General features: G+C 40.0%; 1 protein-coding gene across 3 annotated transcripts in view; it reads right to left on the bottom strand.

The window, feature by feature from the left end:
* The window catches only part of adam12b (ADAM metallopeptidase domain 12b), a 74,097-nt gene that overhangs the window by 42,887 nt on the left and 4,489 nt on the right, over positions 1-26,721 (bottom strand). For 2 of the 3 annotated variants that reach the window (XM_019269315.2, XM_019269316.2), the window contains exons 2-3: positions 17,331-17,446; positions 15,231-15,304 (exon numbers count right to left, since the gene is read on the bottom strand). In XM_019269315.2, the coding sequence (XP_019124860.2) occupies positions 15,231-15,304; positions 17,331-17,446 (190 nt within the window). Of the gene's footprint in view, positions 1-15,230; positions 15,305-17,330; positions 17,447-26,721 lie in introns of those variants that run through there. The other variant, XM_019269317.2, reaches the window with a different exon arrangement.

Below are 26,721 nucleotides of genomic sequence, written 5' to 3'. Positions count from 1 at the left end.
TTTTCATTGAGAGGCGATAGAGAACGTCATCCTCACTGCACCTTAGATGCATCGGCTGTGTTTTAACTCTAAAACGAAATCAATGGTGAGTGAGTTTCTCTCCTCTCAGTACTACATGTGATTACACCTCCTTTCTTAGCAACAACTACCCACCTCTACCACCTATTTGTGTCAAGAGGAACATACAGCCAATCAAATGCAATTTAGTTGGAGAATGGCGGATGAGAATTGGACTGAAAATCGCCTGAGCTCTACCCAAAAACCCTGTGCACATTCTCCAAGTGCTGACGTCTTAAAATGTATGAATGGAACAGAAATACAGAGCTTCTTATGGATGTGCAAAATGACAACCTTCACTTGTTTTATGAGTTGCCCCATGACCTGATAGTGATCGTCTTTGCTATTTTACTGCTCATTATTATTTATTTCTCTGATAGAAAAACATTTTTTCTTTTCAGAAATGTTATATAAATCTCCCCCACTTGAGTCAATAACCATTGATTCGATGCTTCTAAGTGTGTGATGCGATTCATTAGACGCAGTCTAACGTCTAATTAATGTTTCACTAATAGTGGCCCAGGTTAATTGTGATGAATTAGGGGCTCTTTAATGGCACCTCAGGGAGGCAGAAAAGGCTGTTACTTGTCTTAAAAAATAATCTCTTTTCTTCAGCATCTTACAAACTGCTTTTCAGAATTAATTTAATTTCTCTGGAAACTAATTTACAGCATGAATTATTGATTGTTTCTAAATGCCAGATGAATAACTTTCCACACGTTCCTTCAGAGCCTTGTATGTTGTCCATGTCTGTAGTCTTTGAACATAATTAGGAGTGTGATTGACTATTAGGAAAAAGGCATCAAGTTGATCTGTGCGATTCTTTGTCGTCCTTTGCAACCTCCCTGATCCCTGATGTACCAGATGAACGTATGTTCCTGTTCCCTTTCCATCTTTTGACATAAGTGGATTGCTGACATATATCCTCAACAGCAATCAATGAAATGCTGCCAGAGATATGACTAGCACAATGCCAGGACCAAACAGGCAAGGGCACAGCAGAAAAACTCATTACAGGGGACCATACAAAATCTCGCTTCCTTCTTCCGCTGCATGAAAAAATTGCCAGATATGACTTTCTGTCATATCTGAAATGATGGCAGATAGAATAGTTGTTGTTGCTGAGTTTTTTTTTTTTAAAGAACAAATCAAAGCCAGCACACACGCAGGCCCGCTAAAACGACATAATTGATGAAGCCGAGAGTGGATGTGTCACACGTTGTTTACATGAATCAGTGTTTTTAATATCATCCTTTTCTCAGGCATCAAGAGAGTACAATGTTCTGTGCAAATTTAAAGCACCGAGCCTCATTTACATATATGTGACTCCTTGCCTCATGTAATAATTCACCATTACACAAAGCCCCTTGAGCATGAAACCATTTGAGAGAAATGTGGCTCCTCTTGCAGTCTCTCTGCTTCCTTTGAAGACTGCTAACTTCAGTGTTTTCTTTTAATCCCCTCTACCCCATGAGCCTAACCCTAAGCCTTCCTATAGCTGCTACTTATGGTACTGTATGCCTAACTTGAAAAAGAGCAGACGACTACGGAAGGAGAGAGAGAGATGAGGAAGAGAGGAGGAACTAAAAAGGTGTGGTTGACAAGTCTAATTCTATTTCCACATACGGATGCATTCCAAATTGATTTACATACAGCTCAATGTCCCTTCAGCTTAGGCTTGGCTGTAGCGCGTGCACTGGAGTGTACAAAGCCAGCAAAGCCAGAGAAAACCAGGGAGAGACAGAGATGAGGGTGGGAGGAGTGGAGAGAGCAAAACAGAAAAATCCCCTGAACAGAATTAGAAGACTGCCTCCCTTCATTCTACGTCTCTGGCTCTGTAAAAGATTACCCATGTTCATTTCTGCTCTTCTTGGTAAAAAAAAACACCATTAGTAATCCATAAAATGAATCTGTGCCAGCTTTATCACAATGTCACAATTATATATCAGTTTGGTAGTGGTAGTGTTAACATACTAATGTTTAGCACATACAGTGATGTTTACCATGTTTGTGTGTACCACCAGATCAGCTTCTCGTAACTGTGTCAATGGACTAAAAAGAAAGTACAACCGAGGCTGATGGGAATCCCATTTATATTCAAGACAATTTAAAACATTTACCTGGCACTGAACACCAACACCAAAGTCATTACAATTCATTCTTTGGGGAACATGAATGTGCATACAACATTTCAAGCAATTCATGCAACTGGTGTGGAGACAAATGACACTGAACCAAGAACAGACTCGTGTCAGGGTAACACCAAAGTCAGGTGGATTTATCCTCGAAGAACGATGAATATCTGCACCAACTTTTGTGTTAATCTATCAGGCAGGTGTGGAGTATATTTCAAAGTCTACATATGATGTTAGTGCATCAACAAAGTGATTAGGATTCTTCCCTGAGGACTTTAAATACCTGCACAAAATTTCATGACAATCGATCCAATGGAATTGATGAAACAAAGCTAAATATGCAAACCTCACAGTGCTGCTTAGAGGAAAAGTATGTGGATCCCCAAAGTCATTTGCAATCCATCCTACTGTATAGTTTCTAGACCAAAGTGATGGATCGACTGACCATCTCAGTCCTGCTGCTATTGTGGCTAAAAAGTCACATTAATGAGAAAGAAGGTTAAAATATTCCAATATAAACGCTCCAGCAGGCAGCAGACCAATATCAAACAAGCAGGCTGATGGGCCGTGCCTATTTAAATATTGACTGACCAAAGCAAAGATGGTTCCTTAATGAGTCAAGATCCCTCTTTGCTTAGTTGGAAGTCAAAGAAGGAACAGCTTGTTCACTTTTAAATTATTCTGCAGCGAGTTCAAAAAGGTCCAAAAGATGACAGTTTTCACAAAATAAGAGCCTCATCATACGGAAATGACAGAAAGAAAACCAAATGTTTCTGTTTCTATTGTTCTTCCTCTGTTTTTAGATATTAAATTTGGCCATGGAGATATCCATGAGTGGTCAGGCCCACGACTTACAAGCTACAATGCTTATTGTTGACACTCAGGTTCAGAACTAAATGAAAACCTGCCTTTTTGCCGTTCAATCACAAAGTGGGTACACTCATACAAACAATGTTCTCTGTCTGTGTCCCTCACCTCAGGCTTCAAAGTTATGTGTATGATGTGGTGCCCAAGGCAAGTGAAGTCATCACGTCAGTAAAACAAACCGCAGAGGGAGAAACAGGGCTCTCTGCGTTGGAAAGCAGTCATGAATGATGAATCATTCATGACTGCACGCTCTCTTAAATGAACAACATCACGGGCATTCATGGGAAAATATAAATGAATTTTGATGTTTGAGCTACATCACTGACCATATGATCTCCATCAGGACTGCTTGACTTGTTACCAATGGAGACTGTAAGTCCAATGAAAGGTAATATATATGTGTTGACAGGAAGTAATAAGAAAAAATAATGACAAGTGACAGTGAGGTCATGGGATTTTTCTCTTCGGGGAGGAAGAGGAGACTTCTGATGGTCAGCACGTCTAAGAGACATGTTGATAACGCTGATGTACTGCAGGTACCCATATTGGATGGTACCCACTCCCCAGATTACTTTACAGCACACAGTAAAAGGTGACTGTATTACTGTATAAGATACATACCATAAGATAAATGTAGGTATGCGTAGCGTAGCATAGTGCATCAATTGTCAGACATTTTTATAGCATGTTAGAGTCTCAAGAACTCATAGGTCACTGGAGTTTCCTCTGGATGTGCCTTCTCCATCTGACATATCTTTTCTACATCTCCAAAGGGTTTTATTTTGTCTTATAGCATGCCTATAACCTTATCTTTTATGCTTCTAGATATTTCTTCTTTTTTTACCACCCATTGCTTTTTACTGGCAGCTCTTTTTTACTACCATCGGGTCCTAAAAAGTCTTCAGAATTGATAACAGAAATTGGGTAAAAATGCAAGGCTGCAGGTGCAAAACAAGATTTGAAAATACTGCAGTGTCAGCCCCCGAAAACTTTTTTTTTTAATACTTCTAATAAAAGCACACGTCAGATGAGTGTGAAACATTGTGAATTTGTGCTAAAGCCGTATCAACGTGATTATTTCCCTCAGTTACGAACTTAAGTAATAACCACAGCAGTGAGGTGCAGCAGAGCTGTTAAAGAATGAACTGTTTCATAGCTGCTGGCCTACACGTCCGGAATATTTAACACCATAAAACGATTCCCACACTAAACATATTTTTCCTCGTAACTGTACAAAGAGCATGATGTCATATTCCCCCTGTGCCCTTTAAAGGGAATAGTTTGTCGAATCAGCGGGAGGGAGAACGTGCTCGTATACAGTACAGTATGAGTGAACCATGGACGTGAATCCAGTCAAGTCATCTTGCTTCTCTCTGGGTACGGCCAGCTGCTGTAACACAGGCTCAACCTGTCCATCCTGTGCAAAATTAGCTGCTGGCATTTGTATCCTCTCCTCTTATCGTACCACTGAGGCTGTTTGTTGTATTTAATGTTCCTCCAACACTAGAATGTTGTGAATGTGAAATGTGTGGCTAAAGGGGTGTTTGAATTCTTTATTACTCTAACAAAGGCAGCGCAGAATATTTCTGGGCGCCAGATGACGATGGTATGAGCTCAAAATGCCTGTAGGCAGGATCGCCGCGACTAACAAGCAGTGAACCGTAAACTCTCTGCGGTGAGCTGTTAGAAAATGATGCTCTTGATAGCAGAGCGATGAATATATGCTTGATCAATTTACTGTGCTAACAAATGCCAGAAGGTTTTCGGAGATCATGGTCTGTAAGCTGTTTGAAATGTTTTCTGTTATTCCTTCTTGTAGTCACCTCCCTATCCTAAGGTGACCTTGATAAGATGATAATATCCAAACCTGTAACTGGCGCTTCGCCTGTAAAATTGATCCCATCATCGTAGTTTCTGATAAATACTCTTACTCTTGTGTAATCTTTTGTCTTTCTTTCTAATGTGGATCATCTACAACAAGAAGCAACAGCAATAAAAAAAAGAAAAAGCATTGCTTTTTCCAACATCCCCTGAATGGAAATTTACAGCTACATCATTTTTTTCTTCTGCCAGATAACGATGCCAAAAAAATTCCTGAAAAAAACACTTCAAAGAGTTTATGTAAGCATTAAATTTCAAATAGTGGGATGATATGAGAAGAGGCATATTTATAAACATCATTTAACCCATTTAAAATGGCATAAAGTAAATAATAAGCCTGAATAAACATTCGGTTGATAAATCTTCTAAAACTACTCACTACAAACGAATTACTGAAAACATACCAAACAGCAAATTGAGTTTAATAATTTGCATGTAAGCCAAACAGAATACAAAAGGCTATTTTACCTCCTCTCATGTTCCTCTGCATGCTGTAGCAGCAGCAAATCTTCATTAAAAGTTTGCGAGAAAGAAGTATTCGAAATAACCTCTGGAAATAGTTTTTGTATGCCTGCCCAGTGAGATGAACTGTTTTTTGTTTTTTTTTGTTTTTTGTTGCTTTTGCTGCTTCAATATTCCCATCCATAACAAGCTACACACCGGAACTAATGAGTGACTTGGGATCTTCAAGGGAGGTGGCCTATTATTATTCATTGAAAAAGAGTAAACAAATGCATAAATGTTAATGTCAGAGGGTTCCTATCTGTCCAATTAATCTATGGTGTCTCCCCTGGGCAGCCTCATTGTTCAGCCTGACTTTTTTTTTTTGTCTTCAGGGGAAATATGCAATTAAGAGTTGTGCAGAAAAAATATTGAAGATGATTTTTTTTGTCTTTCATTTTTCTTTACTTGCATTTTTTTTGTCTTACTCTTATCATTTCTTACTTGCTGCAAAAAAAAAAAAAAACGTAAACTAACTGGTGCGTATCAATGCAAATCTCCTGCTCTCCCACATTCATGCTGAGCCGTTTCTTCCACACGTTTGTTCCTTTTTGAAATCCTAGAAGTTGACACGCACAGACTTTAAACTTCAGGAGCAGTTGCGCTGCATAAGACAACATGCCACTGAACGCACGTAACCCAGACCATCAGCTCTCCAGTCCCAGACCCCATGGAGCATTTCTTTCCCTCCTCTTAAAAAACGTTTCACGTCATTAAACCAACTCTTTACACTTTCACGGATGCTGCGCTGATTCTCCAATAAGATAATAGCATACAATCTGTCATTCTCCACCCCATTACCTTGCAAACATGGTGGGGATGGAAACTTCCACTTGGCACTGATGTATCATTTTAACACAAGGATCAGGGTGAGCAATCTGTCACAGATGTTGATGCAGTGTAACATGAGTCGTCATGGCTGATGGATATTGAGCAGGAGGTGTCAATTATTGGATGGGCTACGGGTGGTAAAACAACAAACTGCTTTTATATTAATCAGAGCTCTGATTTCGAGTTTGTCGCTGTGAAACACTTGACATTTCTCTAATAGCTGACTGTGAGCAGTCTGGGGCACAATGTGCTACATTTAAGTACCAGCTGACCACAGGATACACAAGTCATAAAGCCAGTGGTCTCTCAATATGGTTTTATAAAAAAATGTCACTGATCTTCAAGAGCTCAGGCTCAGTAAGTATGTGCTATATCCTGGAAATGCTAATGAGAATGGAAGAAACGTCAGCAGTTTCACCATCGAATGAAGCAATTGAAAAATAAAAAAAAGATTAACTACCAAAGTAACTGCTGTAAACATCAATCACAGTTTACAAATTGAATTCTGATTCATCTTTGACATCCTGTAGTCACCCTGGTTGTACATTCACAGTTTTCCAGTGCAATTAGGATTTTTTTTTTTTTTTTTTACATTTCAGCTTGCTTTCAGTTTTATCTCCAAATAAAATTATTTAGATGCTTGTTTACAGCTGTCAGACAATTTGCCTGCTCGTGCTTTTTTCACGGTCTAACTTAGCGTAGCGCTGTCGTTCATCACTTTCAGTAGCTTTTACATTTTATCTGCTTCTCTGCAAATTTGTTTCTCACAAATCAGCAGCGTTATGTTCCTGTATTTTAATCTGTAGAGGAAAAAAAATTCCCATCTGCGTCTGTGTTTATACACACAGCCCACGGATTCATTGTGCTGCTGCCTGCTTCCCCGTGTTGTCAAGTTCAACATGGACCCAGTACAGCAAAAACTTCCCCTCATCAGTGATGTTGGATGATGCACTTCCTTTCTACCTTGTTTCCCAAGGCCCATCTGGATTTATTGTGAACACACACTTCCTTATGTTCATGTGTCTAGAACTACCTTGTGTGTGTGTGTGTGTGTGTGTGTGTGTGTGTGCTGAATGTAAACTCCTGACCTTTTGACTTGATGAATGAAAGCCTTCTGATCTCTGATAAAGCAGAGCATAAGTTTTGCTGTAACCTATGTGACCTGCCACAGTTCCAAACAGCTGCTGTGCATAGATCACAATGTGCACGTCGAGGTGTGTTTTCCTGAGTTTCTTCATCTACTGTATGTGATTTCAGAGAGGCAGACTTTTATATGACTGCATCTGGAACATACAAAACAACGCTGATCTGAAAATCCTGCAGACCAGTAGCTTTAGCTCAGGAGCAGTCTCAATAATCCCTCAATAATCTGTATCTTATATCACTGATAGCAAGGTGAGCAATATTGCTGGCATAAACCATATCAGATAAACACCAGTGAGAGAGTGAAACAGCTGCTGAGCTATGCCATCTCAGGCATAACAGTCCTCATTTCTCATGGGTCCGCTACAAATGACCCATTCTCCGCGCCGCGCTGAGACATAACAGAGGATTTGAATCACACACAATGCGATTTCTACGTTGAAAAGGATTTCTCATTAAAGCTTTTATATCAAGCTTTTACGGCAAACGGTTTTGGGAAGTTGTGTGTGAAACGTGATTATGATACAGGCCGATTCTCCGGCTCAGGGAATGTAATTTGATGACAGATCGTACACTAATAGCTGTATCCTGTCATTGATAAATGCATGAATGTTCGTTATAATGTACAGTTAGCTCATGCATTTTATTATCTTGAGAAATGTATCCATGCACATGCGAGGTAATGTCATCATTCATGTACCCCGCTCTCTAGGGTGTGTTTCCTGCTGATGCAGATAAATGATGCCCACGACAAATACGGATATTATGCACCGTCAACATCTGTAGACTGTCTCCGCCATAGCAAAAACTCCCAATGCAGACAATAGATTTTCTGCTCACCTACACCAAGGTAATAGTTCACTTCACTGACACCATACTGAGTCTATCAGAGTCTAATTTAAAACAAAAAAAAAAAAGAGCTGCAGCCCTTTTAAGGAGTTTGTTACCAAGGCTGAAAATGCATCACCTCTGTGCTCTCATTTAAAGGCCCTTACTCTCTGTTAAGTGCTGAAAAAAAAAGAAAAGAAACAGAAATGCGCTTACGCTCACAGGATTGTAATTGTTCTGCTAGGCAGCACCCTTGACAGGTGACCCACTCTCTGTACGGTATATGTAAGGTTAAAAGCAGTTAAAATTAGGAGATGTTCCACTCAGTGTTCACTCGCATGAATGAGAACTGAACATAAACAGAGAGTGAGAGAAACACTAAACGCAAGCATACTGCCTAAGTGCTATGACAACACCCTTGCCATCCTCTCTACTGCTGCAGGCCCCTAAAAATAGCAAGTCCGTAGCAGTGAACAAATAGATGATGCCATATGCTGACCTAATGCATTAGTGCATTAAAGCATTAACAGTTTCATCAAAAGCAAAATTAAAGAGCAGCAATAACTGGAACACATACAATTTTGGCAAAATGATTCCTCAAAATTCTTGATTTTATCTGCTGTACTAAAAATACAGGTTTAGGTAATTGTACTGTGATATAATCACATAAATATGCAATGCAGGCTTAACACTGATCTTCCCCAGAGATCAGGGTATGGAAAATGATTCACACTTTTAGGGAACAAGGGAGGCAAAGAGAGAAACTTAAGATAGAGAGACACTTCACACAAGTGAAGAGAATTCAAAATTATGAGAGACTTTGAGTTAGCTTGGCTCTGATGCTTGGCTCTCATCCCACCAGTCAAAAAACTACCACTCTAATCTTTTCCCTGAGCAACACCTAAGACCGCTTGCTCTTTTTTTTTTTCTTATTGTCCTTCAAGACCGGGCAGCTTTCCCCAAGGGCGTTCTGCATTATCCACAAACTCTTTAGCCAACTAATTAAAGATGGCAGGAAGCAAAATGTGATTACTATGTGCTCGAAGCTTAACAAACACCATAACCACAATGTCATCAGGGGAAAACGAGGTGAAATTTACATACAGATCAATACTCAAACAGAAAGCTCCTTTTCTATCTGTGTGCTCCAGATCGCATCTTTCCAGACAGCTATGTGTTTTGGGTTGTCCCACACTGCACACAAAGTAGATCTGGACTGTTCAAGTATTTTGTTTCTTAACCTGACAAAAATCCAGCTGCAGATAAAGGACTTACAGCCCCTGCAGTTAACCCTCTGGAGTCCTGTCAATGACCCTGAATCATGAATGACTGATAGGACTCCAGATTAACCTGTACTAACCTGTTTTTTGTATTACATTGGTGGGGATTGATATATGAAATATAAATAAAATGGAAGCATGATTTGAAAGATAGATCAACAAGGTTAAAGGCTTATCAGACACTGAAACACTGCACAGTGATTTGTAATACTATGAGGAAAAATTAGAAAGTAATCCCTTCATCCTGCCACGCCAGTTATCAGGACAAATGTGGAAATGTGCCATTCATGTAACAAAGTAATCTAACAGTAGTGTCTGCTTTGTAAATATTTGACCGGCCAATGCCAACAATTGCCAGATGATGTCCAGGTGTGCTGTTTGACATTCTGACTGATATGCTCATTCTCTTTCTGATGAGATGAGATCATATCTGGGCATTGCTTAGCACATTTGCTTTTCTGTGTACAAGAACAAAAGTAAGACAATTTAATCAAGAGGTTATGTGCTGGATTATTTGTTGGCTCTGATCAGTTGCCAGGCAATCTGTGGAGACTACAGGAAGTTACTGGTTGCAGCCAGCACACGACCCCTCATGAAACAGCTAGCTGGCCAACTAGCTGCTGATGTATATTTAACGAACAGACGTGAAAGTGGCATTAAATCTTCTCACCTAACTCTCTCAAAAAACAAAAAAATAAAATTCTTTTAAACAGAAAAAGTGGCTCCATTTTTTCCATGGAGTGCTGTCGTCTGTTTGAACACGGCCTAACTAGTTTGACATTCTCGCACCGCAGTCAGTGTGCAGGAATATGAAGAACACCGGACGTCACTTTTCTCTGCTGTACTGTCTCATAAGAGGAAACGAGAGAGTAATTGGCACACACTATGAAGGAAAGTGCAGCAAAACAGCTAATAGAACCCCCCCCCTGCTTGTAGGTGACTGGTATTTAACCTTGTAATAATGTGTGAATTGATTGTGACAGGCAGAACAAAATGCCTTGGCATCCAAAGTAAAGTCACACAGAGACTTGGCACTAAAGTCCAAGTACACATGTGTTGGCAACAAACAGCAGCCTGAGGTCCAACGTTCCCCACTGGCGGCTTTGACAGGGTCTCAGGTTGCATGGTGACAGAGGAGCTGCTCAGTGCAAACAGAAGCACGCATGTGGAGAGCGTGGGAGGAAGGGATAGGAAGAGACCTGGATATAGACACAGAAACAGCAAGACATGTGACAGGAAGAAAGCATCACAGTAACATGATCACAGACGTGCAGGAACAGAGGAAGTGGGAGTGATGGAGGAGTTGGCACAGGAGGCAGCAGAAGTAGAGGGAGTGCACTGCCAAAGTGTTGCTCATGAAGTCTGCTGTTACTCAACATCCAGCATCCATGTATTTTCTGACCTCATGCAGGTCATTGGGTCAGTATAGGTTTACTTATACTGCATGGAAACCAATCATTACTGACTAGCTACACATATAAAAGCTGCTTTTACAGCCCTGATTAGGCATCAGAGTTGACAGCTGAACAAGCAAACCAGCCAATTCGTTTCCACATAAATAGTGTTGCTGAAAGATAGAGCCTCACACAGTTAAACCTGGGATCACTCTTTTGTCTGGCCCGGCTCAATGATATACCTCCTCTGTGGTACCATACATTGAGAGAGATCTTGGCATTGTCGGATGTGTTATTGAAATAGAGTGCATCATCCTTCCCACAGAAAACACACAGAGGATGTTGCTATGGGGATTTTTTTTTGTGTCAAAAACATAATGATGTTGTTTAGTTGTGTTCCAAAAGGGTTCTTTTCCTCTTTTCTTTCCTGCCACAGAAGAATGAAAGGAAATGTTCTCACTGGGAAACCCATGGTCTTATGCAGAGAGCTAGTTAGACTGTGAACACATCTAGCTCATTGTGTTTCAAGGAGAAAAGCTGAATAAAGACATTTTCATGAAGACAGCATATGAATGGGATTGTGAAGCGGCCTTAAAATCGCAATACATCTTGAGCTCACAACAGGTATTCTGAGCACAAACTCAAACTAATGAAAGCAAATAACAAGAAAGCAATCGGCAGAACACAGTGCTGCTTTAAGATCAAGGGGGGATATTTAGAGGGCTCTATTTACAAAATATGACAGAAATACAACATAAAATCTGATGAAAATAATTTCATTAAGAACTGTTTATGAGTTTATGAGTCCAGCATGTTGAACCACCATGTTTCTACAGAACAGACAAACAAAGCACTGGTTGTAAAAAGGGCAGCCACCAACTTCATCTAATAATTGCTACTTGGGGACACAGCTGTTCGTTAAAGGTTAAAATAATATTTCTTTAAATGAGATGAAATAAACAATAATGGGCTTTAGAAACCAGAAAGTATAATACCAAATGTATAAAACTTGGGACACACACACGCACACACACATCATCCCCCAGACAGTGTTATTGAAGTCTTTAATCAAGACTAATGTGGAATGTCCCATGCAACCACCATTAATCATTTGAAGCTAGCCAACTGTGCCATTGATCAATACTATACATCAAAGCAGCTGCTGCTGGCACAAGTCTGCATGTCTGTCCAGTTGTGTTTGCACTGTACGACACATCAAGCCTTAAATATTGTATATGACAGAGCCATTCCCATTGCACTTACGAAATAGGAAACATGACAGACTATTGGGAGAACATTTTCTCCTTTTTAACCATGTTAAGCTTCTTTCTTCAAATGAACTGGCATGTGGGGCAAAGAAGTTAATATGAAATGGCACATAATGGCTGTTACAATTATAATCAAGTAGAGAGGCCGGGTTAAGTCATGTGCTGCTGACAAAAAAAACAAACTCAAAACTAACAAAGAGTGAGAAACTGGCAGTCCACTCACTGCCAATTCTGTATTTTTTCAGACAGCGTCATCCCAGTGTCCACAAAACAAAGGACACAAAAGCAAGCTAGTCCAAGCCTAGGTGTCCATGCAATGAACACAAAATTTACAAGGTGGACACACACACACTGGAACTACAATAAGTTTTGCTGCATGCCACCTATCGAAAAAAACTCCTTACACACACACACACACACAAACACTCACACACACACACACACACACACAGTGGACCCCACTGATTTCTCTCCTCAGTAGATCTGTACTTGTCTTGCTTTAAGCCAAGTTTTTTTCTGGGACCGGGCCCAGCGGCTAACAAACAGCAGTTTATTAATTGGATCTGGTAGCGTGTTTATATTGGTGAGGACTGAGATCATTTCACAGTGGCCTTCGAACAGGTGTGCTCTGCATCGGCGCCAAATGTGCAAACTGCACAGGCTCAGCAGATTCAAGCAAAAAATAAAAAAAAGAAGAGAAAAAGGATGAGCCTTTGCAGAAAACCTGCCATAACTCAGCACAAAGGAGCACCACTTACTAAGCTCTGGAGTTCTCTGCATTCAGATCTTTTCACTTCCACAACACCAACAAAAGATGGTTGTTTTATTATTTTTCCCTTCATTACCTTTAATGTCCTCTACAGCCAAATGCATTACACATGACATTTTTTCTATGTTCCTTCAAATAAGCAAGTATTAGATTCTTTTGTTGCTGTTGGACATAATTTTAAGACATGTTCCCTGTTATGTCATGACTTGGACTAGAATAAAAAAATAAATAAGGTTTTAAAGGTCTGAACACTGCTTGGTTGTCTAAAATGACTTTGTATAATGACTTAATATAAAGTGTGCTGTTTAAGGGATTTCGGGTTAATTAAAATATTCAACACAGTTGCCCATAAAGTTGGCACATTCCTCTTTTTATTCCTATTTATGCACATCAGGATAACTGTGGTTTAATTTTCACTGTGACATGTTTGGAAGAGATTGTGATCAGTACAGTTTTGAGGAGATACACTTTATCTATCAGCAATCATTTCCTGAGAAGAGGTAAAAATATTGTATTCTAACTTTATGTGCAAGAGCGTACAGTATATGATGAGATTTTGTTGTTGCTGTAGGAACATCTCATATCGATGCTCAAGTTCAATACCCAATCGAGACTATTATATTGGATCAAAATCAGTAAAACTTGACTGCTATGCCTCCTGCAGAGCTCTATTAAAATGCAAACCTTGCAGCATTTACACAGGAACTGTAGAGTGGCACTAAAAAATAAAGACACTGCTATAAGCAATATGAAGATATCCACACTGACAGCATGCGTCAGCAAGGGAAGCCAACAGGGCAGCTTTGAGTTAAGAAACAAACAAACAAACAAAAAAAAGTACGTACAACACAAGTGTTTTTATTATGTAACTGCCTTTTTAACTTCCATGTTTTTGCGGTAGATCACGAAAAGTTGAACACTAAAAGTGTGCATACGCTATATTTATTATAGGAGAATACATATATCAGAGCCAGATACAAAAGATTACTGTAAATTATTCAGAAAAACTTCAAGGCCTACATCCTCTGCATTTTCCTGTCATGCAAACTCATTCATCCTTCTGCCCCAGACTGAGCGGTTAGAGCCCGACAAAACAGACCCACACAGAGGTCAGAGACCACCTGTTCAGAGTTGGCTGAACTGGTGAAGTGATATCAGAGGACACATCTGGCCTGACAGGGAACAGGCCGGATGGGAATGGCAGCATGCTCTCGGGCCTCGGGCTGGCAAAGGATGACTCACAGCTGATGCTGAGGTCACTGGAGGTCAGATGGAGAACGGGGAACGGAAGGGTCAGCCAGGACAGTGCCTTGCTAGAGAGTGTTTAATATCTGGACAGGGACATTATATTTGTAGGATTTGTATTTGTAGGGGCACCTTGAGGCAAGGGCGAGGGGAAATAAGACGTGTTTTTGAAAAAGTTATTTATTTATCCACTCGACAGTGTCTTCAAATTGCCTCTTTAAATCTTTCTCAAAGTAGTTTTAGTTATTGGCTGTTAAATGTCAGATGTACAATAATAACATTAGTGGTTTAATGTTTAAAATTCGTTCTCGAGCTACTGCAGTTTAAATTGGGGAAGCAGTCTGAAAATCTCAGCGGCGGATTTGTGTTTGTTCTACAGTTTGGAGGTCTGACCAGTCCATCACTCCAGTGTCAATATCTGTATCCCAGAGCAGCAGGGTAAAATATTATGTCTCCACTCCCCCTGAATAAGAAACATTGGCAGAAACAAGACCTGAGACAGCGATGCCATCATTCTTATGAGATTGTAAATTTCCCTAGACATATAACTTGGCCTTTACACACTTCTTCTTCTGGCTTTACAACAAGCGTTCCTCTTTATATGAGAGGAGCAGTGTGCATGTATCTACATATTTATAAACTCCACGACCGGTTTCACAGTTCACTGTGTTATTTTCCGCAGCCTGGATAGGGAGTGGAGTGATGAGAGGAAAGCAAACGAAGGGAGGACAAGCATGTCCTCAGAGCTCTTTTCTGCCTTATTCTTTATCAGCTTTCATCTCTTGGCCCAACAGAGAGACTGAACCATAAAAGAGTCCAATCACTAGGGGACATATTATTTTCTCCCTCCTTGAATACACTATATCATAGCCCAGACCCATACAACTTCTCCTCCTCTTGCATATACAACCCCAGCCAGCCATAGCTGGCAACGTGGGTTTATTTTTTGGCGGTGATTAACATAATAAATTTTCCTCTTTCCTCACAGTAAGCTTGGAAAGAGAATTCAACTGAATCAGAGGAAAACTCACTCATTTTTCTCCAGCGACAGGATCAGCTGTTCACCTTCCGCACGCACCAGCAGCTGGAGTGACGCAGGATGACTCTGAAACACACAAGAAAGACGAGTTGTTTTCAGGATCTCACCCATCCTGCCTGTAGATGAGCATTTGTATGAAGCTTTGCCTTACTTTGACACTCACGCTGTATACAAGGCAGGATGTTGCAAAGCATAACACTATTACAGGAACAGGAAGAGAGCATCCACATCCTACACTGGTGAAGTCTGTGACTCTGCAATAGCCATTCAGTTGTTGTAGTTTTCATTGTTAGTGGTGGAGTCAGCCATTTCAGCACTGGCTTCAAATTGCCTCCCTGCTAAACTATTACTGGTAGCGGCATCGCTGTTTATTGTTCACTTTCTTTACACTGCTCCACAGCTGTATTATGTTAACAGAAGCAAATGGAGCATCCTACTTTCTCCAAAAGAAAAACTGTAATTCATTGCCGAAACAACTGTGAAGACTATACGACGTGTTGCTGATTTATGGATGCAAGAACCCGGGGAAATAAAGGTGATGCAGGAGATTTCGCTCACAATGTCAAAAGTCATTGTGAGATTTAATCCTAAATTAAATCTCACAATGGCAATTTCCCAGAAAAACACCTCTGAGATTACTTGACGCCTCTTCGAAAAGTGCTGTTATCAGAGTGGAAGTAAAAAAAAGTGCCCTTGCAGCAGGACCGAGGCAAAATGTATTCTTGCATGAGGCCCATGGTGTCGACAGACAATTCTTACTTAACTTAAAAAACTAACAAGAAACAGACCAAGACATTTCAGTCAGTAAAGACTAGATAATTTATGTATAATCGGTTGATATTTCAGACGTACTGTGACATTTCTTAGATCTGCAGACCGATGCCTTGAGGCCAATCCTTTGCCAGCCAGTTGGCAGCTCTATTTGAGAGTCAGCGTGTCTATGTTTGTGTGTAAGTGTGGCTGAAAGAATGCGTGTGTGTAGAGAATGGATGTCACTGTAAGTAATGACTCTGCAATACTTTACGACTGCTTGATAACCTTCTATTGGCATGAGGAGCAGCTACATAAATCTGTTATCCCGGGAGGTTTAAGTCTCGGTGCAATAAGACAATCACCGGCTGCCCTGGTGGTCAGTTTAATTTGGGAAGGGTCAGTTTGAAGATAGCCTACTGTAAAAGCACGACTCAACAAAACTGTCTTATGTCAGCAGTAGATGGCGGTTAAACGTGATGTAGCTGAACACACTGTGTTTAATTTAATCCATGAACCTAAATATTGCTTTTTTTTCCTCATGTGTATGTGTCATACTTGTAATAAACGTTTCATGTAATAAACATCACTGACTGTCTTTGAGAGATGAGCATGATGCCAGAAAAAATATCTCTCTCTCCCTCTCTCTCTCTCTCTCTCTCAGATGGTGTTTTCCCTGCACTAGGAAAAAATGTTTGATTGCTCAGGGATTTCTCAACACCTACGCATTTCCCTTCTCTGGAAAAGTTTCCTTAAGTTCTGTTGGGGGAAGCCGAATTTCTAACATTTTCTTTTCCAACTGCAGTAGGAAGGATTGGACTGGTTTTCCCTGCCTGAGAACACAAGTCTAGAGAGCCCAGAGAGACGTCTGATTTCACTGTAATCTGTATGTGTGCATCTTTTAATCTAACATATATCTTACGGTGCAAAAAAAAAAAACACAGGGTGTTACGAGGCTGCTTTACTCTCCTGAATCTTTCTCGTGGTGTCAGGTTTGTGTACTGCCGGCTTGTAAAACTGTTGAAAGACTGACGGGTTTTGGGAGTAATTTCACGGCATGTACTGCCTATGGGGGGGAAACTTCAACAAACAAAAGAGGACAGATTTAAAACAAAGGAGTGGGAGCTCGCGAGGAGAGAAACCACAACAGGATAAACAGAGCTGAGGAGGGGACTTTCTGCTGAAGAGAATCAAGCAAATAGGAAAGCAGGGGAGGGAATCGTATGGTTATGTCAAACAAAAAGCCAGATATCTGTACTTGGCTGAGCTCAATGAAGCACAATTGGATGCCAGCTTATTAACAATGAACTAATGCTGCTAAGTGAGCCTTGTGAGTATTTACCACAAGCTGCCAGAGAGGTCTGCGCTCATTGCCCTTCAGCAGCAGAGGTACGGTGGTCTCATAGCGTTCTGGTTTGCTTGCTTCACCTCGCTGTTTAGGCTCGTCTGTACTATTTCCTGTAAGAAAAAAAAAATCATCAGAACAAATTAAACACTTGAATGCTGAGATTCATTTAAACATTTATACTGTGCAATAGATTTTGTTAAACTGCAGACAAAGGCCTCAGCGATATAGGCCAGGGCTGCTCTTTAATATCCTCAATAGTTCAAGCACACTGAAAACACTACAACACAGACAAGGAAGCCTGAGGAGGTGTGCTGTCTCCCATAGGTGCTCTGCATTAGGACCTTAACCACAGACAGAGCATCAATAATAGATGCTCCCACACAGTTTATGTGGAACTCCACCTTTACAAGATCTCCAGACAGGAATGGAGTTTAAAAACATAAAATAATAGTCCTCTCCACTCCTTCTTTTCCTCTTTCACTTCGTATAGCATGTCAGAAACTGGCACGGCAGTCTTTCTTTCTTTAACACATCGTTTCAGTCCTCTTTTAAACTCTTACTGAAGTGAAATTAGCTAAGTTAGAAGCCAATTATGCTAATGAACTTGAAGACTGCTCATTTGGGAGCCAAACAGAATGTTTAATATATATATATATATAGATATATAGATATTATTATATAATATATATATATTATATATAGAAATATAATGAAGCGGATCAGTGGCTTCAAGCAGAATGTGGGAATCACAGTCACAATTCCCTCTGCTCTCTCAGTGTCTCTCTCTCCCAGCTCTCCTCCCTTTTCTCCCACAGACAACCGAGGCCGTCTCCCACGGCCTCACTGAGCATGTCTGTGTTGTAAGCAGCCCAGCAGGCTTCCTGTGAAGCCCGATGAATGTTACAAACCCAGAGAGGGACCTGTGGAAATGGAGTAGAGAGCGAGTGTTTGAAGGGAAGGGTGAGGTTGTTTGAGGTTTCACACTCCTGCTATTACCAAAGGAAGACGAGAGAGGATGCTGAGTCTCTTTTTACTGTACATCTAAGGTCTAAGCCTCTTCCCAAACCCCCTGAGATGTGCACGTAAAGCATCTGTTTGTCTGCATGTTCATGCGCAGTGTCACGCGGAGTGCAACAAGAGTTCAGTAGTACGCTCCGCAGTCTGACATATTTTGTTTACTCTTGTTCCCCCCATCTCCCCCCAACTGGAGATGACTTTATTTCTGATGTTTCTTTACTTTGAAGGGGAAATTTGCGACGGCTCCTCCTGCGCCACCACTTACTGCTTTTCTTACATCTTCAAACAATCTGTGACGGCGGTTGCCCTGCGCACTCACTGTGGCCCAGACTCTCCATTTATCTACGGTGCATAATAAGCTAACAAGGGCATAAAAGGGACCTCCTATATTTAATGGAGCATTTGAACATGTGCCGATGGTAGTTTGTTGGTTTTAGTGGTGCATGAAAACCACGTTAAACAGACGGAGCAGCATGACTGAGACCACAGGCTGTGACTAGAGTGCCATTAAAAAAGAGCTATTAAAGGAAAGTCAAGCAGACGTCTTGTTAATAAAACAACTTCCAACGCTTCCACCGGTGTCCCTCGCAATTCATTTAGATCTCTCAGATACGGAATGAGTTTGTGTTAATTGGATACTAATGCAGAGAGGAAACACAAGAGGAGACGCTTTTGGTCTTTGTTGCACGTGATGGAAGGAGTAGTCTGGTACTTCACGCTGTCCCCTTTAATGTGTGAATTAATGCAAGAGAGCTCAGCTGTATGTGAGTTTGTCAAGTTTTTTGTGTGTACCAGACGTCAATACAAGCTGGATTGGAAAATAAAAAGAGTTTATATCACAACATCTGGAATTGATTCCCAAAAAGAGGCATTCCCTTCAAACAGCACAGAAATGTGACATTCATGATCATTCTCATGAGCCTTATCTTCTTTGGGAACCTTTGAAAATTCAGAGTTAAACTGGGTTAATCCCATACGTCTTCTGGACAGTATCTTGATTGCTAAGCCAACCACAGTTGTATCCTCACATTGGACACAAGGGAAAATCAGCTGTGGGTCATACATCTAAAAAAACACTGTTTGGCAGCTGAAAACATTTTCCCCTCCCTCTCTCTTTAAATAGCCTCAAAAACTGATCTTTTTTAAAGCGAGCTCCATTTTCACGATCTAACAGGGATGATTCGTTTCTGCCGCTTGAGTGTATTACCAATTAACCGGTAGGTAATGTGAATTCAAACAGGGCCTGATGTCCACAACACTCAGCAGGGAAGTGACACAGCCAACAATATAAACAAACAAAATGAACCTTAATCACTTCAGTCAAACGGAGGGCGCTGCTGGACTCTACAAAAATCAAACTCATTACATACACTTAGTATGTTACCTGCTGCACCAGAGACATTTCCTGAGGCCTTTCACATTTATTCATTTGTTTATTTATTTATCTTTTTAAGGAGACGGGTTCATATATTGCGGAGGTGATCAGAGCGAGCTGTACATGCATAAATAATATGTAGAAAAATTCTTATATAGCATTATTTGTGTCTATAGTAGAGACAAAATACACTGCTTTTCATTCACAGCTGATACAGCATCTCTCAGCTTTGTTAACACGGAGTCCCTCTCTTGACAGAAACAATAAACAATGTAAGGAGGGAGGTCAAAACAGGAGAACGAAGGACGTGTGTTAATCTATAGGCAAGGTGTTGAGGGAGCACAAGACAGCGAACATCCCAGTGGAACCTCCTCCAATCTGATTAGCCTTAAATAACATTACAATATATTGTGTATTTCATTGAAAAGACAAGTTATTACACCCAGCAGGTTTTTAGTTTTAAGCATAAGTACAAAAACATTTGATTTGACCTTGAAAAAGAGCGATCATATTTAAAATGCTACTAAATGGACCCTGTGAGTGACGTCTCTTTGTCAGTTGCTGTTTTTCCAAAGTCAAGAATGAATTTTTATGCCACCATGGACGAGGCATCCTTTAAGTGCTCATTTAATTGACTCGTTTAATCATTATAATAATAATAAAAGACAAAATAGCTGTTTAGACATGTCATAACTGCTATAATGGCTACACTGCTATAATTGCTACAATATTCTTTTTATTAAGTTATGTTATTTTTACCAAAAGTATTTCATCTTTACTGCTGACACTCCTGAAAATGGATGGACTATAGAGGAGGAGAATACTGAATTTAAAAGCAGAGAGATGCAGGAGATGACAGGAAGAGTGGTCAAGGTTGTTTAGAAGTGTTGTTGCTTCCTGAACCCTAATACAAAAATACTTTTACTTAACGCTGTCAAAATCATAACTTTGTTCTTTTATGTTGCACCTACCTGTCTTACAGTAGTCGCTCTTAAGCACACACAGGCCTTATCTCAACAGCTTTCAGCTGAGGTTAAATATAAAGGCGAGGAAACACAACATAGCTGCCAGAGACCTGACTTTTCAGTTAGCTCCCAACACAGAGAACAGACCTTTGATAACAGCATATCAGAGGATAAGAAGTCTGATTATGGATTTGGTAATGGTGAAGATTTTATGTTCAATATCTGCACAGCAGCTGCAAAACAACCCCTCTAAGCCTCCAATCAAACCCCTGCCATGCATCTTTGAATGAAATGAAATGGGGAATCTCTGCCAAAACGTGACTTACTGCAAGAGCCAGCAAATCTTTAAGCAAAGAAAAAGGAGACAAAGTTTCCAACATTAAATAATAGGACAAGTGTCTCTGAGTAAAAGATTGTGTGCCAAAAACGCTGACGAGCAGCACACACAACAGAGGTGATTTCAACTGTTGCAATTAGATTGGATGGCAGTCTGGCTCTAACCGTCTAATCTTCTGCGAGTGCCTACTGTATTGATCATACATATTGATCATAAAATGGCAACACATTGACCCGAGCTGAAAACAATGCATGGACGTGAGATAGGTGTTATTATCAGTGTGGACAAGTTTGTTCTTCTTTGTATTTTTTTTCTCATTTACTGACAAATGCATGAAATCAGAATGCAAGAAACATACTCATTTGCTTGACGATATCACTCTCCTGTCTGTCCATTAAATACTGTATACATATTTCATTTTGATAGATCTTCACTGTTTATACTGTAAATTCTGTCCATACTGCCATATTGCCATGTTTATATTTATACTGATAATTCTGTTTATATTGTGCCATATTGCCATACTGTTAGACTGTTGTTTCTGTTTATATTGTTCATTCTGCTCATACCGCCATATTTATACTATTTATATCTTCCAGATTTGCCACTGTCCTTTCCTGGATGTCTTTTAGCTTGTATATATTTTTTAATATTTTAATTTTATCTTATTTTTTACATCCTTTACTTGAAACGCAATTTTAATTCTCTGTATGTCCTGTACATATGGAAGCATTGATAATAAAGTTGACTTGACTTGATGACGCTATAGACAGCAGCCAATTAGCATAGCTTAGCATGGAATTAGGGCTGGAAACAGGAGGAAACAACTGGCCTGACTTAAGGTTACAAAATCCACCTACCATCACCTCTAAAGTTCATGAATTCACACGTCATATCTACTTTGTTTAATCTGAACAAAAACTGTAGAAACCAAAATGACAATTTTAAGTTTTCACAAGTGCCAAGACTTCTTGTATTCTTGTATGTTTCAAGATTAAGTTATGAAAGTGGTATTGATTTTTGACAAGAAAGCAGATAAGCTGCAGCGGTTGTAGTGCTAATCACAGGGTTGGTGGTTTGATCCCCAGCTCATCCTGTCCACATGCTGAAGAGACACTGAACCCAAAATTGCTCATACTGGTCAGGTCAGTAGCTTGCAGCCATCAGGTGTGTGAGTGAGTGTGTGTGGAAATTGGTGAATGACAAACAAATTGTAAAGCATCATATAAATGCAGCCATTTACCATTTAAATAAACATTTTTATCCAAATTGTCACACTATTCCTTCAAGTAAATTTAAATGACACCATTCATTTTGAGCAAAGTCTCTTAAATATTTTGACTAAATATTTCTCAAGCTTTCAAAATGAAATTACAGCAATGAATAATTGACAAAAAGGGTCCTTAGTAGATACACTATACTAATAACAGCAAACCCAATGGTGCATGGAGAAAGAAGCATACAGCAAGAGGAAAGGGAAGTCCAAGAATGATGTTCTGATTCAGTGAAGATCTTAATTCCTTTGGTGCTTTCTTACTTCTGTCTAGTTCTACATGCTCTTACACAAGAAATTTGAAGATTAAAAATGCTAAAACGTTTCATCTTTTAGGTCAAACTGGAACAAAGGAGTTCTACAAACACATTAGCGGAGCACTCTGTATACATCCAATTACCGATTCCGTATGAAAACACCACTGACCTAAATACAGCAACGGATGTTGCACCTACGATGTGCCCTCGGAAATAAAGAGCCCTTAACAAAGAGAATGGCGAATGAGTCTGCTTTGAAACACAGCACAGCTCATGACTATCTTAATAAAATCATTCCTGGAAGTAAAAATGGCATAACTACTCGTGCATACATAAATTAGAGACCTTGATACCTGTGAGGTTGTTCTGACATTGATTTAATTAGCAGCAAGTCACTCAGAGAAAGAGGAAGACAGAGACATCATCTTAAGACTGTCGAGCATATTACAGGTTGTTACACTGAGTCTTGTCACGGTGTGAAACTCAGCATTAAAATAAAGCCTGGGTTTCCTTTCATAACAAACCCTCTTCCCTCCAGCACATCAAAGAGAGCATTTTACAGTTCCTCCTGTTAAAAGGCTCCTGATTAATCCTTTTTATAAACAGTAAAAGAAGCCCTGCTGCTGACACAGCTCATCTTCAATGTGATGTTCCGAGACCTATAAAAGACATGCAAAAGTATATGCACTGTTTAAAGAAGAAAGAGGGGTATAGCTGTATCACTCTGAAGTGATACTTATTTTGCTGCAATGGATTTATGTATGCTGCTAAAAGCAACTTAAAAGAAAAGACTATAAACTAAAACAATAAGTCATCCAGTGAAACATGCAGTATGTATGGCCGTTCTTCCCCCTCTGTAGACTATAGACAATAAGTGTACGGATGTATTTTTCATCTTTTTGTTTCATCTTGAGCAGCGTAATAACTGGCTCCAGCAATAAGATGGAAATTACAGTATATTCAAAAAGACACTGGTCAGACGTGTAATTTCCAGGCAGTTATGATGTTCAAACATAAACTGAAAGTCCAAACTGAAAATGTTTTTATATGTCTAACAGATTTATTTATCAGTGGAAGGAGGAAAACTATGAAAGGAGCGGAAGAAACAAGATTTTTTTGTTTTGTTTTGTTTAACATTTTACTATAATAGATGTATATTTTGATATATTTGATATATTTTACCAGATGTTTTAACATGTGGATATATTTCAGCAGTAGTGGTAGGAGAGGTTTGATGTTTACAACAGAAAAACTAGAAAGTGCTATTTGACTGTGCCAAAAAATGAACAATATTAACAAAACGTCCACAGCCGTGCTCGCAGCTCTATGAGGCACAGTGGTTTTTTGAGCTAAACGATAATATCAGACTGTTTTGTCCATTAGTATACATAAATATCAATATTTGTACCATTTTTATACTAGCAGGAGATGGTCTGAAATGCACTCCTAATTAAATTTCACAAATAGACATCAAAAAGTTTTAATACTTCTTCAGAAAGATTTTTTGGACTTGTTTCACCACCATCCACTTTATTTAATTTTTTCAGCTCCCCCATTTCCTTTGCAAATGCTAAAACAGCATGAGTCAGCAGCAATCGACATTATTTGGTATGTATGCTGTTTGCTTTAAGCAAATTCTGTCACTTTTCTCAACACACTGGATACACTAGATGGGATTATCATTAGCTTTGCAAGTATTTAGTCATAAATCAAAGTATTGGATAAAATTGCATGGCCATATACCTCCAATAGGTGCTGACATATAAAATTTCGAGTCGTGGATCAACTAACTAACTTTAAAAAAAAAAGACAATCCATCACAGCCACCCTAAAACTCCACCACAATCAGAGAGACCAAACATCAAGAGCTTCTTATTGACAGTGGGAGAGACCAGGCTGAGAGACAGAGAAAAACACACAGAGAAAGAAGGAGCCCTAAAGCCTTTTAAATTAGGAGCGTTTCTTCATTGCCTCATTTCAACAATCCCTCCCTTCATCAACTCCCTCATCACTCACTTTCCCACTTTCCAGTGATGATGACACACTGGAGTAATTAGTGCTGAAGTTGAGAAGGTGTTAATCCTGGATGTGGGACCCCTCGGAGCCATTTCAGACAGAACAGCCCATTATTGCCCTGACAGACTAAGCCACGCGGTCAACGGCTCACAGTGAAGTAATAGTAACACGAAACTTCTCAGGGTGGGCAAGTGAAATTTACTTGTGCGCCCCATTCCCATCCTGTGGGAGCAACAGTGGAAAAGCCAATTCCCATTTTGTTTTGCACAGATTTGAGCATTATGTTTCAGATCTATGGGGATTTCATCTTGGGGGATTTGAGGATTAACAGGAACGTATCACACATGCTGGGTCACCTAGCAGCCATGTGTGGCAGGAAACAGGGTTGGATTTTGCTATTCAGTCAGTCAGTTTGGTCAGTCAACCACCTTGGTGTTATCCAAACAACCTTTAGATGGATTGCCATGGAATCTTGTACAAATATCCGTGGTCCCCAGAGGATGAATCCTACTGTCTTTGGTAATACCACAATGAGACTGACATTTGCAGTTTGCAGAGTTGAATGTCTAAACTATTGGATGAATTAGAAAATAATTTGCTGTTGACATTCATACCTCCGTCAGGTTGAAATGTAATAGCTTTGGTGATTCACTAACTTCTCATTGAGCACCATCATTAGGTCAACATCTTATTTTTACCAATACTTTTGGGTGTGACCAAACATAAAATTAACAGCGTTCCCTTTAGCTTCAGACTTACTTCGTGTTTAGTGTGTGCAGGTACAACATACCCTACACTTTAGCCTTCACCAAGCACCTCCCTAGTAATGTAACTACGTTGCAGCAATGCAGACCACAGCAACTGTGATTGGTCTGCTTGGTTTGTGTGTGTATGGTCAGACAACGAGAGGTGACTCTTGCAAAAACCCAAATGAGTTAATAATGCTGTTCGAGAATCCCTCTTCATACACACACACACACATATCCTCAGACAGACAAGTGTCTTCACACCCACACGCAGACAAATAAGCACATGTGGGACTCTGCCTCGCTGCATGACGTGTTCCTGTCTGTCCCCTTATATTCCCTCGTCCTTTCATTTCACAGGCAGCAGGGGAAAAGGAAGCAGGGAAAACAATGAAAAAAAGACAGACTGAGGAGAGGGATGAGGGAGAGTTTCAACCAAGTACGTGAAGAAACTCAAAACAGAAGCATAGAAACCTCACCAACAACTGGCGTTTTTAGTGACACACCAGCGCACAAGTTTAAATGCTGACAGTGGCGTAGGTCACCTGCATAGACTATGATGTTCGCCTATATACACCATGCTAAACATTATATCATTATACCTAAACAACACAATGTTAGCGTTGCCATTGTAAACCTGTTACGGTCAAAACACTTTGTGTTTTTGCATAATATTGCCTAATATATATAGTATGTACACCCCCATAACACACACATGCACACACACATAAAAGGATCAAGAGGTCCCAAATTGCTGTGGGCAAAGCACAGCCAACCTCTGCCTCATAGGTCTTTCTTTACAAAGGTCTACACTTCATAAAATACTCTCTCAGCAGCTTCTATTGCCTCCATCAAAAACTTCCACGATATAAAGGCTGATGGTTTAAGAGCATGGTTGGACTCCAATCAAGAGTGTCTCACAGTCGCAGAAGTGTGATGACCTTTCGTCTGTGAAATTATTGATGTGGGGCGACCTGGTGGTTGAGCCCGCTGTGCAGCTGAGAATTATATTGTTGCATCAGTCCGCTGTCTTGTTCTGTCCTTACTATCATCCAAGCGAAACTTATTATTTCTTGAGAAGGGGCGCTCTGTCAAAGGAAAAGACACAAACAAGCAACTCATATAGTTCATATAGTCACCAGCTCTTTTGTGTACAAAGGAATAACACCTCTTTTATTATTATGTTTAGTCTTCTAAAGCACTGAGGACTGCATGTGTGCACCCCTCGCAAATCCAGCATCTGCCTTCGTTCGGCATCCTAGCAGAAATATCAACAGCTTGCCGTTCACAGATATGCTGTAAAAGCAGTGATGCCATGTTCCCGCTCCTGCTCCACATATATTCATTTTTCCTTTCTTGCTCCCAAAGACATCCCACAAAAAAATATCTAAGCTTCAAA

Source organism: Larimichthys crocea, chromosome III (assembly GCF_000972845.2).
Source record: "Larimichthys crocea isolate SSNF chromosome III, L_crocea_2.0, whole genome shotgun sequence".
NCBI classification, from domain to species: Eukaryota; Metazoa; Chordata; class Actinopteri; family Sciaenidae; genus Larimichthys; species Larimichthys crocea.
Note: the sequence above shows the minus strand (reverse complement) of the source record. Positions and strands in the feature narration are given on the sequence as shown.